This window comes from Diorhabda sublineata, chromosome 2 (assembly GCF_026230105.1).
Source record: "Diorhabda sublineata isolate icDioSubl1.1 chromosome 2, icDioSubl1.1, whole genome shotgun sequence".
Classification (NCBI taxonomy): domain Eukaryota; kingdom Metazoa; phylum Arthropoda; class Insecta; order Coleoptera; family Chrysomelidae; genus Diorhabda; species Diorhabda sublineata.
In genome coordinates, this window is record NC_079475.1 from 37775373 (window position 1) to 37788181 (window position 12809).

The following is a 12809-nucleotide window of genomic DNA, read 5'->3' on the forward strand; positions in this document are numbered from 1 at the left end:
TGATGAATTTCAAACGTCTATTTTGAAAAGAAACATAAATTACATTTCTGGAATCAAAATATGGAAGGATTAAATGAATTAAATCATTAGATTTATTGTCTACCTTAATAAATAACGTTTTTTTTTTTGGTTAAAATATCGATGACTAGAATTACCATTCGCTTTTCAAATTTTTTAAATTGTTGACGTATTTAGCGAAAAATATTGCCAAGCAATCAACATTGGTAAAGGTAATGATAAAACTGTTATTTCGGTTTGAAATACAGGTGAAAACTTCATTTTATTAAATTGATATCCTATTGACTGCGCCAGTTTCTTTAAAATAACGTGTATTTTCAAAATTATGAATTCATAACAAAATAATAAGTTTTTTACGTATGTATAATAATAATGATTCTCATTTTATTAAGCAAAAACAGTCACAATAATTAAAATGAAATTAATATTTTATGAAAATACAGCTGAAACTTTCATTTAACCAAAATGATTATATAAGCATTCTACTGACTGCGCCAATTTCTTTTAAATAAATTCAAAAAGTGTGTTTTGAACATATTTCAACATATGATTATGAATATAAATGAAATATGAAATTGCTTTTTCATTAAAATGACTATAAGAATCTTATTATCAGCGTCAATTTCTTCCATAATTACAAAAATTATCTTTGAACCGATAAATTGTCCAATATTAAATACGAGGTTTCCGACATAAGTCATGGCAACTATTTAGTATCTGTGATAGCTAGTAGTAGCTCAGTGAGGGCCGTGGAATCAATAATTTGGTGAATAAAGTAACCCTGCGACGCTAGGGATTGGAAGAATTGAATCACCTACCATAGTATTAAAACATTTCGCCCAAAAATTTCTATATCATTGGCAAGAGTGAGGAACTACAATATGGTAGGAAGTGTGCAATAAAAGGAGGGACTTGCTATCACTGTGGGTAAACAGGTACCCAATTAACACTTGCGTGGCAAATTCAGAGGATTGTGTGTACCCTATTGTCATTCTTTTGCACCAACAAATCTATATTGCGCTGTTCATAAACCGGGGCTACTTGGACACCACTGTATTTTTTACATTTTTTTCCAGTTGTTTGTTGTAGTAAACATTAACTCAAAATGGTGCGGACATATGAGAGAACCCCAAGGTCAAGAAATTATAAACATTTGAACAACGAAAACCTTCAAAATGCAGATAAAGCCGTTAGTTTAGTTTATCTGTGTTTTTTTTCGAACTATAATACAGATTTATAAGTAATTTATAACATGTTATATGCCCAAGTAAGTTTGAGTAGCTCTGGCACTTAATAATTTTTTTTCTTGGAAACTATTTGATGTTACATTGTACTTTTTGGGTCAAACTATGCCCTTTAGGCAAGGCGCAAATTAGGACACGTACAGCACATGCGAGATGACTCAGCCCAGCAAGTAGTTTTGTAATCTACAGATTGAATACATTGACGACGCAGCGCGACCTGACAGGACACGCGTGAGCTCACAGACGTGACGTGCTGTAGCTTAGACACAGTGAGCTAGGCCACACGTGTAGGTGACTAGTAAGTTTTTCCTTTTTTTTACAAAAAATGACAGAAGAAAAATTAATAGAGGCGGTAAGAAAAGACAAAGATTTACGATACAAAAAAAGAATCGAATTTGGGATGATTTTGCAAATGATTTACATTTAAAAGACGGTAAATACAAACCATATTTCGAAGTTAACAGCTAGTGTATATATACTAATTATTTAATTTCAAATCCTCCAACCAAAGTGATGAAACATCTATATTTCAAAATTTATTGTTAAGCAAACAATTTTACCTTATGAATTCTAAATATTTTTTAAAAAACATTTTATGCAAATTTTGTATTAAAAAAAAATAAACCAAACACTAAAATATAAAACGACGATTCTTTAAAACTAATTTCTTATACTCCTAATTATTGTTTTGGGAGGCAAAAACTTTGTGATTCAAATTACGAAATGCACGATGAAGGTCACTGAGATGTACTTCAGCAAACTGGTTTTGAATCATTCAGATATAATTAGCAATATCAGTATCATTCATTTTAGTTGTAATTGTAAATTTTCTCTTCGATAGAATAAATTTATTGGGTGATTTAAATGCCTTCTTCTTCAAGGAATACAACATTTCCTCCTCAGCATCATCAACCGATTCTGATTCGGAAGCGAACAAATCCAAACTCCGCCGTTTCAATAAGCGGCTATACGTGTCCCAATTTGCGCCTTTCCTTAGTGATGCGTTATAATTAATTTTTTTCAGGATACCCGCGCACCACATTCTGACTTATTCGAAGAAATGTCTCGGAAAATAGTCCAAGTAAGTGTTTTTAGAAAAAAGAAAAATAGTTGAAATGATTTTTGCCCAAATCCTCGTATTTGTTAAAAACAAATGAGATTTTTGGATTAAATATAGTTGTAAAAGTCTAAGGAAATAAAACTACTGGTATCACTGCGATAAAAACGAATCGGTGAAATTATAATCTTAAATGACCACGAATCATTTGATGGACGTCTTGTAATTGAATCTGTAATCGAATTTTGCTAAATCCTAATCACCAAAACGCTACAATATCTAAATAAAATTTGGCATTTATACCACAGAGGTATTGTAAAATTACAGCAATAAAACAACCCTAATCTTCGCATCTAATCATGCCGGACAATGCCTCAAATACTCCGAATCGAAATAAATAATAGAAATAGTAATATCATCTCTAAATACTCTAACGACATCTTCCGGTAAAGTGAGCAATTGTGTAATTTTCGAATGGTCGATACCGAATTCGGTACCGCCTAAAGCGTTCCGGATTATGTGCGTAGCAGCGTTCGAATCTCTGGGTTTAGTCTTCAGTCCCTCTTTGCGTTGTAACAGTACTTCGTTAATTTCGTTCAACGTCATATTCTTTCTAGGAAGCTTCAACGGTCTCAATGTAACTTTACCTTTCATATGTTCGCCTGCAAGAAAAAATATTATTGAATAATTAACTTCCTTTATTATATCATTTATCATCTTACCTACTAATCTCACAGCTTGTAACGGTGTCATCATATCCCATAATCCGTCGGTAGCTATAATCAAGAATTTATCTCTTGCCGTTAATCGATGGTGTACGACGTCGGGCGAGGAAGACAAATACGGCGGAGTGTGGTAATTAGGGAGTAATACTTGTTCACCGAAATGTTTAGCTATCACATTATTCATTATTTCTTTATTCCATTTAAATCTGTCGAATGAAAAATATTTTACGTATGTTGAGATTTGAGCTCAAGTTCAAGTTGTATAATCGAGGATATGATGAAATTGGGATTTAGGTTGGAATGAATTGTTAAAAGTTTATGAATCCGTGATATGATGTGAAGAATTTGTTTAAGCTCTTTGGGAGCCTAAAAATTCAAGAGTACTTGGTTGTTTACCATACCTACAATTCTATGTATACAATTAAAGTCTTATAACCGAGAAACGACAAGAGCTGTCAAGAGTTTCAGAGATATTCTTCAGATGGTAGTTGATCGGACAGTGTTCAGTAAGCATACCAGTAACTCTCTTTAGCTTGTCTTTGATCGATAAAAGGGCCTGTTGAGATCATTTTCAGACTTGGGGTTTTACTCCATGTGTCTGATTTCTTTTCGTTTCCCACTTTTTCATAACCATAACTTGATGACTTTTTGAAAAATTTATCAGAGGTCGCGAATCCTTGAAAAGAATTGCTTCAGTTTCGCAACTTATCTAGGGTTGTTTTCCCTTGTTCTTGGTCACTATATGATAGGTCACTCAGAGTGGATTTGTACATCCAGTTTATCACTTTGGGTTTCAAGTCACATGTTCCTCCGGCCATTCTACAGCAATTCTATAAAGCCTTAGGGCTTAATGGTTGGAAATGTTGTCTCAAAGGCCACTCCGAAATATTTAATATCCGACTTAAGGGTCAGTTTGGTACTTCTGTTTGGATTCTGATCAATTCAATGATCAGCATGTCAATGTGATCCTCCATATTACTGATCTGCTGTCGTATATAAACCTTATTGTATGCCAATTCACTGTCCTGTATTCTGGGATATATGGATCCATTGGTGGTCTTCTAAGGTCATGTGCTGGAATTAACACAGGTTCAGTTCAAACTTCGGTTATTTTCTCATTATATTATTGTTTATTTTTTTATTTTAATACCACAGATCTTGATAAAGTGAAGTGAACAAACAAATCTTCTTCCAAAGGTGAGGTAATTCTTTCGGTGAACGGTTTAGGTAGTTCATCAATTTTAAATTGGAGCATTTCTGGATTTGACCAAATTTACACGTTTTGCATAGCAGAAAATAGTATTGATAAGTTTTTAATCGACCTTCTGCACATAGAAATATTGGGTGATAGCAATACCAAGTCCTCAAACTAAACCTAAAGTTTTTTCTTTCAAATTTTCATGATTGAATGTGAGTTAATTTTGATAGGGAATTTTTTCTATAAAAAATAACTAACCTGAAGTCTCCCATCGCCCTCAATGGTGCTAATTGACCTAGTAGCCTATCCATTCTTATAACGGATAAAGCTTCATTGTAAGGATGTTCTTTTATTATCCTATCTACTTCTTGTTGATTGTACGTATTGTGTTCTACAGTCAATTTATTAGCTATCCAGGAATTTGTTTCGGATAGAGTACCTAACATATGAAAACAAGCTTCTAATGAACAATAAAGTGGCTATTGGTAAAAATATGCATACCTAATACTGCACAACAGTCTCCGACGTTTGCTACGTGTAAATGGGGTCCGTCTATATGAGCTACGCACACTACCGCACCTGACATAGCCACCGACATCGTTTTCAGATTGAGCGGTTCGTCTTTTTTTGGTAAGGCTTCATTCGAAATATCATTATCTAATCTCGAAAAAGCGTGCTCAATTGCATTACGCATATCAAAATTTTTTACTGGACCCTCCTAAAAAATAAAAAGAAATTAATAATTTACTTTATTTTTAATATATAATGGAATTGGTTGTTACAAGTTACACTCAAATAAAGAATTTTCTATAATACTAATAGAAACGTGAATAATTTTTAATAACGGAAAAAAGCAGATACAAATTAATAAGTGAAAATCTCAAGGATATGATCATGAAAAGTACCAGATAACTAGTAAATGTACTAGAAATAATATCAAATATCGAATTTGCTTTCAATTTAACTTGAAAAATTGTATTTTTCACTTGAATTATTAAATTTAATAAGAAATTTCAAATTTGAGGTTATGTTAGTACGAGCAACCTCGATCTAGATTGACCATGGTTCAATCTGAAACCAGAGGTCCATTATTTACCATTTGATTAAAAACTTAACCATCCCCTTATATTTCTTTTTTCCTTTCATAGGTTATTTTTAAACCTTTCAAACCCAGGATGATATTTCCAATCCTGCTATTTCTTCCGTATTCCGCCAATTCAGGGCCTTCTAGAATCTTGTTCCATCAATACAATGTCTAGTGATCTTCTGAATTGATCTTATTACCTATTTTGTTTTCTATTCATTCATCATTGGTCAAATCGCAAAGTATATCGTACAAGCACTTCATTTTGATCATATATCCTGTCCACTAACATCTTTGAAAAATTAGATCAGTAGTAGTATTAGTAGTAAAACACACCGGCTTCTGTTCCATTTTTTGTTATTGAACTATCCCTTAGAATAGAATTTTCATTCCATTGTTCTCTTTTAGAAACGTTTTGTAATCAAAAAGTCCATATTCTGTTCTTATAGATCTTTCCTTCTTTTTCATTATATTTTATCTGTTTCCTGCAGGATAATTGTATGTCCCATTTTTTTGCATCTAAAAGTTGTTCTCTCTCAACCGGAAAGTGGTTTTTTAGGCTACACCTTTTTTAAACAATTCTGTAGGCATAGGATTACTTATAGTGTTACAAATTACTTCTTATGCTTATAGTGTGTGATTCCCATAAATAAAAAGATAAATAAAGATAAAACGAAAATTACCACATAATTAGTATATGACCTAGAAATAATTTGCTTTTAATTTAACACAAACAAATTGTATTTTCCACTTGAATGATTTAATTTACTAACAAATTTTTATTTTGAGGTTATGTTAAATTGCATGAAATTAATTTGTATATGAATTGTTCGTAGTGTTCGGAAACGAATTTTTTTTATTTAATAATTATCCGAATAAAAATAAAACGTCACTTTTTGACTTAACCTTCGTTCGAAATGGTGAAACAGAATTAAGAATTCAATATAAACTCGTCTTTATCTAAAGTCAAGTTAATTTAAATTTGTTTGTATCAAATTATTTGGAATAATTTGAGAAAAATTTTAATTACAAGTTATTCTACCTATTAGAGATTTCGAATAAATAATTATTGTGGTCGAGGACCGCTGAACACCTTTTGATATTTATAATTGTACTTACCTGAGACAAATCCTTCAAAAATCTCGCGAAACTATCACTGTACAATTGCCTAATATCATCGACGAATTCTACTTTATCATTAAAACAATGAATCAGTTCTTTTGGATGCGACGTTAAAAGAGATTTAATGTATTGCACTAATATTTCATAAGGTAATAGACAAGCAGCTATGTAATGGTAAAGACGTTTTGCTACGACTTGTGCGCAGGCGCTTCCGCCGTGTCCGTCGAAAACACCAAATAAAAAACCTAAAAAAAAACATTCATAACAATACGAAATAGCATTTATTACGAGGGTGGTCTGAAAAGATCTGCGGCCCAACAAAGATACGTTTCGATTAGTTTTGGAATTGTATCGATATTAAATAAATCGATAATCAATAATTTTTAAATTCTAAAAGTAACCGTTAATATGCACGCTGGAAAAAACAATTAAAACCGCCTTACCAGTTGTTAGAAGACATGAGGCTTCCGATCTGGTATCTTCTATTGGATTGTTCGATGCTAATTGATTGGAATCGTAAGATTTTACAGAGCCTTTACTAAATTCCTGTGTATATTCATTCGTTCTGAGAATATCATCAACCTTGAATAAATATTTACATATTTAAAAACCATCAACATGTTTCTCTACTAGGGAGATTATTGACAAATCTCAATATTATCATTTAAAAAAAACATAAAAAAGCTTGGGCATGTCAAAGTTATCTAAACAAATTTACATGTGCTCTCTCAAATCTAGTAGTCAGTATATATGCTTCTGTTTATCAAAAATAAATCAAAATATCTAAAATACATGAAACAGTTCTCTATAGCATTCATTTTGCCAATTGAATTGCTTAAAATTTATATATTTTTTATTTTTGGACAAAAACTCTTTCAAACAATACCAACTTTATTATAATCGGCTAAGCAGACCAGTACTTACAGAAATTTTGTCATTACAAGGTTCCCACTCTCCCGTACTTTTTATTTGAAGTGATAGAATGCGCAGAATTTGTTTAAGAATTCGATTATCGTATATAAAATGTCACTTAATTGAGTTAATTTTTAATAAAATCTCTTTTTCAATTGTATATTTTCAAATAGACCCTCTAGTTGTGGACCTGAATATAGTTTCCACGTTTCTCGGAATCATTGTTATAATTTTTTGCTTGAAACGCAGCCTGTACATTGAAAATGAAGAAAAAAGACTTGCTAGATATGTGTCCCCATATTATTACTCAAATAAAATTTTAACAAAAACTAATTTATTACATAGCTATCCAATATCCAACAGGTGCCATATTTATTTAGTGGTAAATACCATAACAATACCATATCTTATCTGATATTAAGGTGACCTAAATGTAATTCAATTCATAATTTCATTAAAACCATTTTATACTTTCCTGTGGTAACTAGAATTAATAGAAATGTTTTTCAAAGTACTTATATGTTTGGTAAGTCCTTAAATGACCATTTAATAATAATACACGTTCCTCTTAATGTAAAAAAAACTTCGAATCGCACTAGCTATTCAATCAATCTTTGTTTCCTTCTCTAATTATTTTGAAATATACTGGATTAGAAACCGTACATTTGGCAACGTTGCTAAGAAATTTAAAATCGTTGGCCCATTTAATACGCATATATAGATCATTTCCGGATGACGTCACAACCTGCCATCATATTGACTTGAGACTGAACGCTATTTACACTTATTAGTCGTGATTCTAATTTTTTTCTTTTGATAAAATTCGTTATCGATTTGCTGCTATTTTAACACATCGGAATGAAGAGAAACAAAAAAAAGGTGTTAAGTTTTTCGAAAGCCATAAATTCAATGATTCGTATCTTAGAATTGTTGTGATTGGTTCTGAACACTTTCTATGAAGCTGAACGAAAGAAAAATTGAATTTTTAGAGCAATTTTTGCACCACAAAGCTGGGCATTTGTTTAATGAAATATTATTATTTTGTTTCAAATAAGACAGATAATAATTTAAATCAAAACAATTCTCTCAATCATCTTTGTCCACCGTAACAATGTGGCGGACGTTTCAAGTCACGTGACTCGAATTGACCTATAATTGAGTTTTATCGTCAACTTTCAAATAACGTTAGATTCATTAAACAGTGGATGATAATATTATATTTTAGATGATTTCAAAAAGTTGTTATGAATATATTGGTAGAAACGTGAATTTACAAGGGGACATTGAGAAGTAGTAGTTAGAATTATATAACTGAATAAATGTTACAAAAAAGATATTTTTCGTATTTTAGGTAGTTCTAAATACATCAAGGGTCAGTTCAAGTGATCAAAACCCCAGAGCTTTATCTGCCGTACAAACTCGGATAACTCAAGTTTCTGAATCGATTTGTACTTTTATCACTTCAATCACGAATATTGTAGCATCCTTTCAGTCGATTATCGTAAACGCTTCGACGTCAGCTTTAACTTCATTTACAAGTCTTTTGACGACACAAGACGCTCAAAATGTTAACAGTTTGATACAGTTGATTTCAATAGTTGATACTTGGCTGAATAGTGTGGTGACTTACGTGCCTATAATTAGTTGTAATGTGATCAGCAGTATAACGGGTCTTATTAACAGTATTATCGGAATTATATGATTTTAACAATAAAATTCAACGTTTTTCTTATAGTTTATATTTATTTCGTGTCTTAAGGACGATTCATAAATTTGATTTTGCGTTTGCCGTTCGTAGCAAATTCTACACCATATTAATAAACTTGACGTTGTTGCCGTTAACCTAAAAATTTTGTTATTCTTTTCGACGTGTTTACTGCTTTTTATTATCGTGATATTTTTGGGTTTTTGTTTGTAATCCGATATTTATGGACGATATTATGGAAAATAACCAAGAGAAAACAAGCAAATCTAAAAGACTACCATAAACAAACAAATAGAAAGATAAATAACGTCACGCTCTAATGTCATACGTCAAAATCACGTGAAGCAAGCAAACGATTGTGATTGGGTTTTTTCTGTAGCTACGTTCTGTAACTGATGGGAAAAATAAAATTGTGTATTTAAATGTTTTTAATTTAATAATTTAATGTCAGCAAACGTCAACGGCAATCGGAAAGTCAAGTTTATGAATCGGCTTTTAAGAAAGAGTTCGTCATTAGGATTTAAGATAATTAAATATAGTGGAGAATAATAAAAGGATATAAACACGACACGGGATTTCAAGGACAGAATTAAAACTTTTATCAACAATTATATCTTTATCACAACATTGAAATTTTGAAAAAAACACACATTTAATTCCTTCTACTTATTTCAATGAATAACAAGAAAAAGTTACGCGTTATTTTCCTTTAAAATATACAAATAATTCTTTTATTTAAATAACGATTGTAACAATTGCATTTATTTACTTGTCGAATGACTAGAAAAACTTTTGTATCAGTTGAGGTATATCAGATATTAGAAGATGAAGTTAATAGTTCTGACGTTACTAGTAAGTATATATTTTGAAGTTTGTAACAAAAGTTTTCGGAAAAAATTTGGGTAATTATACACTTTCACGGTCACCTGGTTTTTTGGCTCTAGAAAATCGAAAAATGGATGGATTTTAATGATCTTGGTCTCAAAATGTTCCATTTTACGGCGGATTTATAAAAAAAATTAGTAGAAATAGCTGGAATGAAAATTTCTCGTAGTTTTACTGTTTTAAATCGTAAAAAAAACGGTTTTGCAAAATAATCCTTTACAAAAAATTATGGTAATTATACATTTTCGCGGTTACCTGGGTTTTTGGTTAGGTTAGGTTAGGTTATGTTAGGTTAGGTTAGGTTAGGTTGGCTCTAGAAAATCGAAAAATGGATGGATTTTAATGATCTTGGTCTCAAAATGTTCCATTTTACGGCGGATTTATAAAAAAAATTAGTAGAAATAGCTGGAATGAAAATTTCTCATAGTTTTACTGTTTTAAATCGTAAAAAAAGGGTTTTGCAAAATAATCCTTTACAAAAAATTATCTCATTATCAGATAAAGTTCTTATATTTTTTTTTGTATTCTACATAAATTAATAAACAATTAAAAAAAAATCCAAAAAGAATGATTTTTTCAGTTTTTATAGGTTAAAATGAAATCGATGAAAAACAATCAATTTTCGTGAATAGTTTCGTACTATATTCTTCAATGTTAATAGTTTTTGGACCATTAAAAATCGAAAAATAAATAAATTTTATAATTTTGGTCTCAAAATGTTCCATTTTACGACGAATTTATGAAAAACACGGGGGTAGTGGCTGAATTTGCGGTTTTTAATAGTTTTAAACCTTAAATAGCAGAAAAACTTTTTTTTTTTCAAAATATTCATTTTTTTATGTAAATTGCGAAAAAAAAATATACGAACTTGATTCCACGACGTCAGAAACAGTTACGAAGGATTATATGTAGAAAGTCATTTTTTTTGCCATTTAAAGTCATGAAACTGTAAAAAATATTTTTTTTTTAATTTTCGTATTTTTTTTTATAAATCCGTCGTAAAATGGAACATTTTGAGACCAAGATCATTAAAATCCATCCATTTTTCGATTTTCTAGAGCCAACCTAACCTAACCTAACCTAACCTAACCAAAAAACCAGGTGTCCGCGAAAGTGTATAATTACCATAATTTTTTGTAAAGGATTATTTTGCAAAACCGTTTTTTTATACGATTTAAAACAGTAAAACTATGAGAAATTTTCATTCCAGCTATTTCTACTAATTTTTTTTATAAATCCGCCGTAAAATGGAACATTTTGAGACCAAGATCATTAAAATCCATCCATTTTTCGATTTTCTAGAGCCAACCTAACCTAACCTAACATAACCTAACCTAACCTAACCTAACCTAACCAAAAAACCAGGTGTCCGCGAAAGTGTATAATTACCATAATTTTTTGTAAAGGATTATTTTGCAAAACCGTTTTTTTTACGATTTAAAACAGTAAAACTACGAGAAATTTTCATTCCAGCTATTTCTACTAATTTTTTTTATAAATCCGCCGTAAAATGGAACATTTTGAGACCAAGATCATTAAAATCCATCCATTTTTCGATTTACTAAAGCCAAAAAACCAGGTGACCGTGAAAGTGTATAATTACCAAAATTTGAAACAACGATATAATGTGAACAATTTTTTTATTCGGCGCTTTTTTCTTAACGTATAGTTAACAATAAACACAATTTAAATTAAAATTGAAGGGCCTAATTTTTGCCAAACGCGTTGAATCATATGCTAAGCCAGTGTTTCCCAAAATTTCCCGAGCCCCTCTAAAATTCTTACGACCCCCTATGTTCCGGGACTTGATACAACAAATTCGTGAAAATATTACTGCGACATAAAATTTTTTCATATTACCCCTCGTTATAACTTATTTTGAAGTTTGCTTTATAAATTCTACATTTGAACAATCTAAAGATAGCAAAAATGATTTTTTCAGTCGATCAAAGAAACCGTTCGCCATAAAGAGACATTCTGAACAAAATTATCATAAATTGTAATTATTTATCGAAAATACTTAAAGGGAGTATTTCTTTGAAGTTGAAAGAGAATTTCAAGATTCCGCTTTATAGCGTCACAATGGAAGTTTATTCTATCGATCATTACGTTCTTTATCTTCTTCCTGCTGTGTATAGGCATCATTGCCTGTTTTCCTTTACGTCGTTGCCTCTGCTCAGTCACCTGGGAGGTTGTCACTCCATCTTTTCCTAGGTCTTCCAAGGCTTCTTTGTCCTGCTGGTGATTTGTCCCTTGATATTTTCACAATTCGCTCTTCCGTCATGCGGTCAATGTGCTCATTCCATTTTATCTATCCATTAGTGTTCTTCCCGCTATTCTTCGAACTATTTTCATTTCTGTAGTCTCCAATATCCGTTTCGTTTTAGAGGTCTCAGGTCGGGTCTCTTCTGCATAGGATAATATAGGTCTGATTGCGGTCTTGTAAATGCGGGCTTTTGCTTCAGTTCGAATGTATTTATTTCGCCAGATTGTGTCATTTAGGTATGCTGCTGCTCTTGAGGCTCTTGTAGCTTGGTTTCTTACTTCCGTCTCCACGTCCCCGTGTCCAGATATTTCGATTCCCAGATATTTAAATTTCATTTCCTGGTGTATTATTTTGTTATCCACCACAAGCTTACATCTGATCGGTGTCTTGGAAGTAACCATTGATTTTGTCTTTGCCGCTGATATTATCATATTGAACTTTTTTGCTGTTTTGTTAAATTGGTACAGTAGCCTTTGCAGATCGTCCTCGTTCTCCGCCAACAGTACCGCATCGTCTGCATAGCACAGGATTTTGACTTCTTTATTTCCCATTTTGTATCCTCTTAGTTTGCGTACTTGTTTTATGATTTCATC

The 12809-nt window shown here is 31.4% G+C and overlaps 2 protein-coding genes across 2 annotated transcripts in view; one reads left to right on the top strand and one right to left on the bottom strand.

Moving 5' to 3' along the window:
* LOC130452740 (pyruvate dehydrogenase [acetyl-transferring]-phosphatase 1, mitochondrial) overlaps positions 1–12809 on the bottom strand; it is a 27915-nt gene continuing 15106 nt past the window's right edge. The window contains exons 2-7 of the mRNA XM_056792158.1: positions 6892–7030; positions 6446–6693; positions 4744–4960; positions 4501–4681; positions 3042–3250; positions 1–2981 (exon numbers count right to left, since the gene is read on the bottom strand). Of these exons, the coding sequence (XP_056648136.1) occupies positions 2677–2981; positions 3042–3250; positions 4501–4681; positions 4744–4960; positions 6446–6693; positions 6892–7030 (1299 nt within the window). The 3' untranslated portion in view covers positions 1–2676. The remainder of the gene's footprint in view (positions 2982–3041; positions 3251–4500; positions 4682–4743; positions 4961–6445; positions 6694–6891; positions 7031–12809) is intronic.
* LOC130452743 (uncharacterized) overlaps positions 9730–12809 on the top strand; it is a 6999-nt gene continuing 3919 nt past the window's right edge. The window contains exon 1 of the mRNA XM_056792160.1: positions 9730–9917. Coding sequence (XP_056648138.1) covers positions 9891–9917 — 27 coding nt within the window. The 5' untranslated portion in view covers positions 9730–9890. The remainder of the gene's footprint in view (positions 9918–12809) is intronic.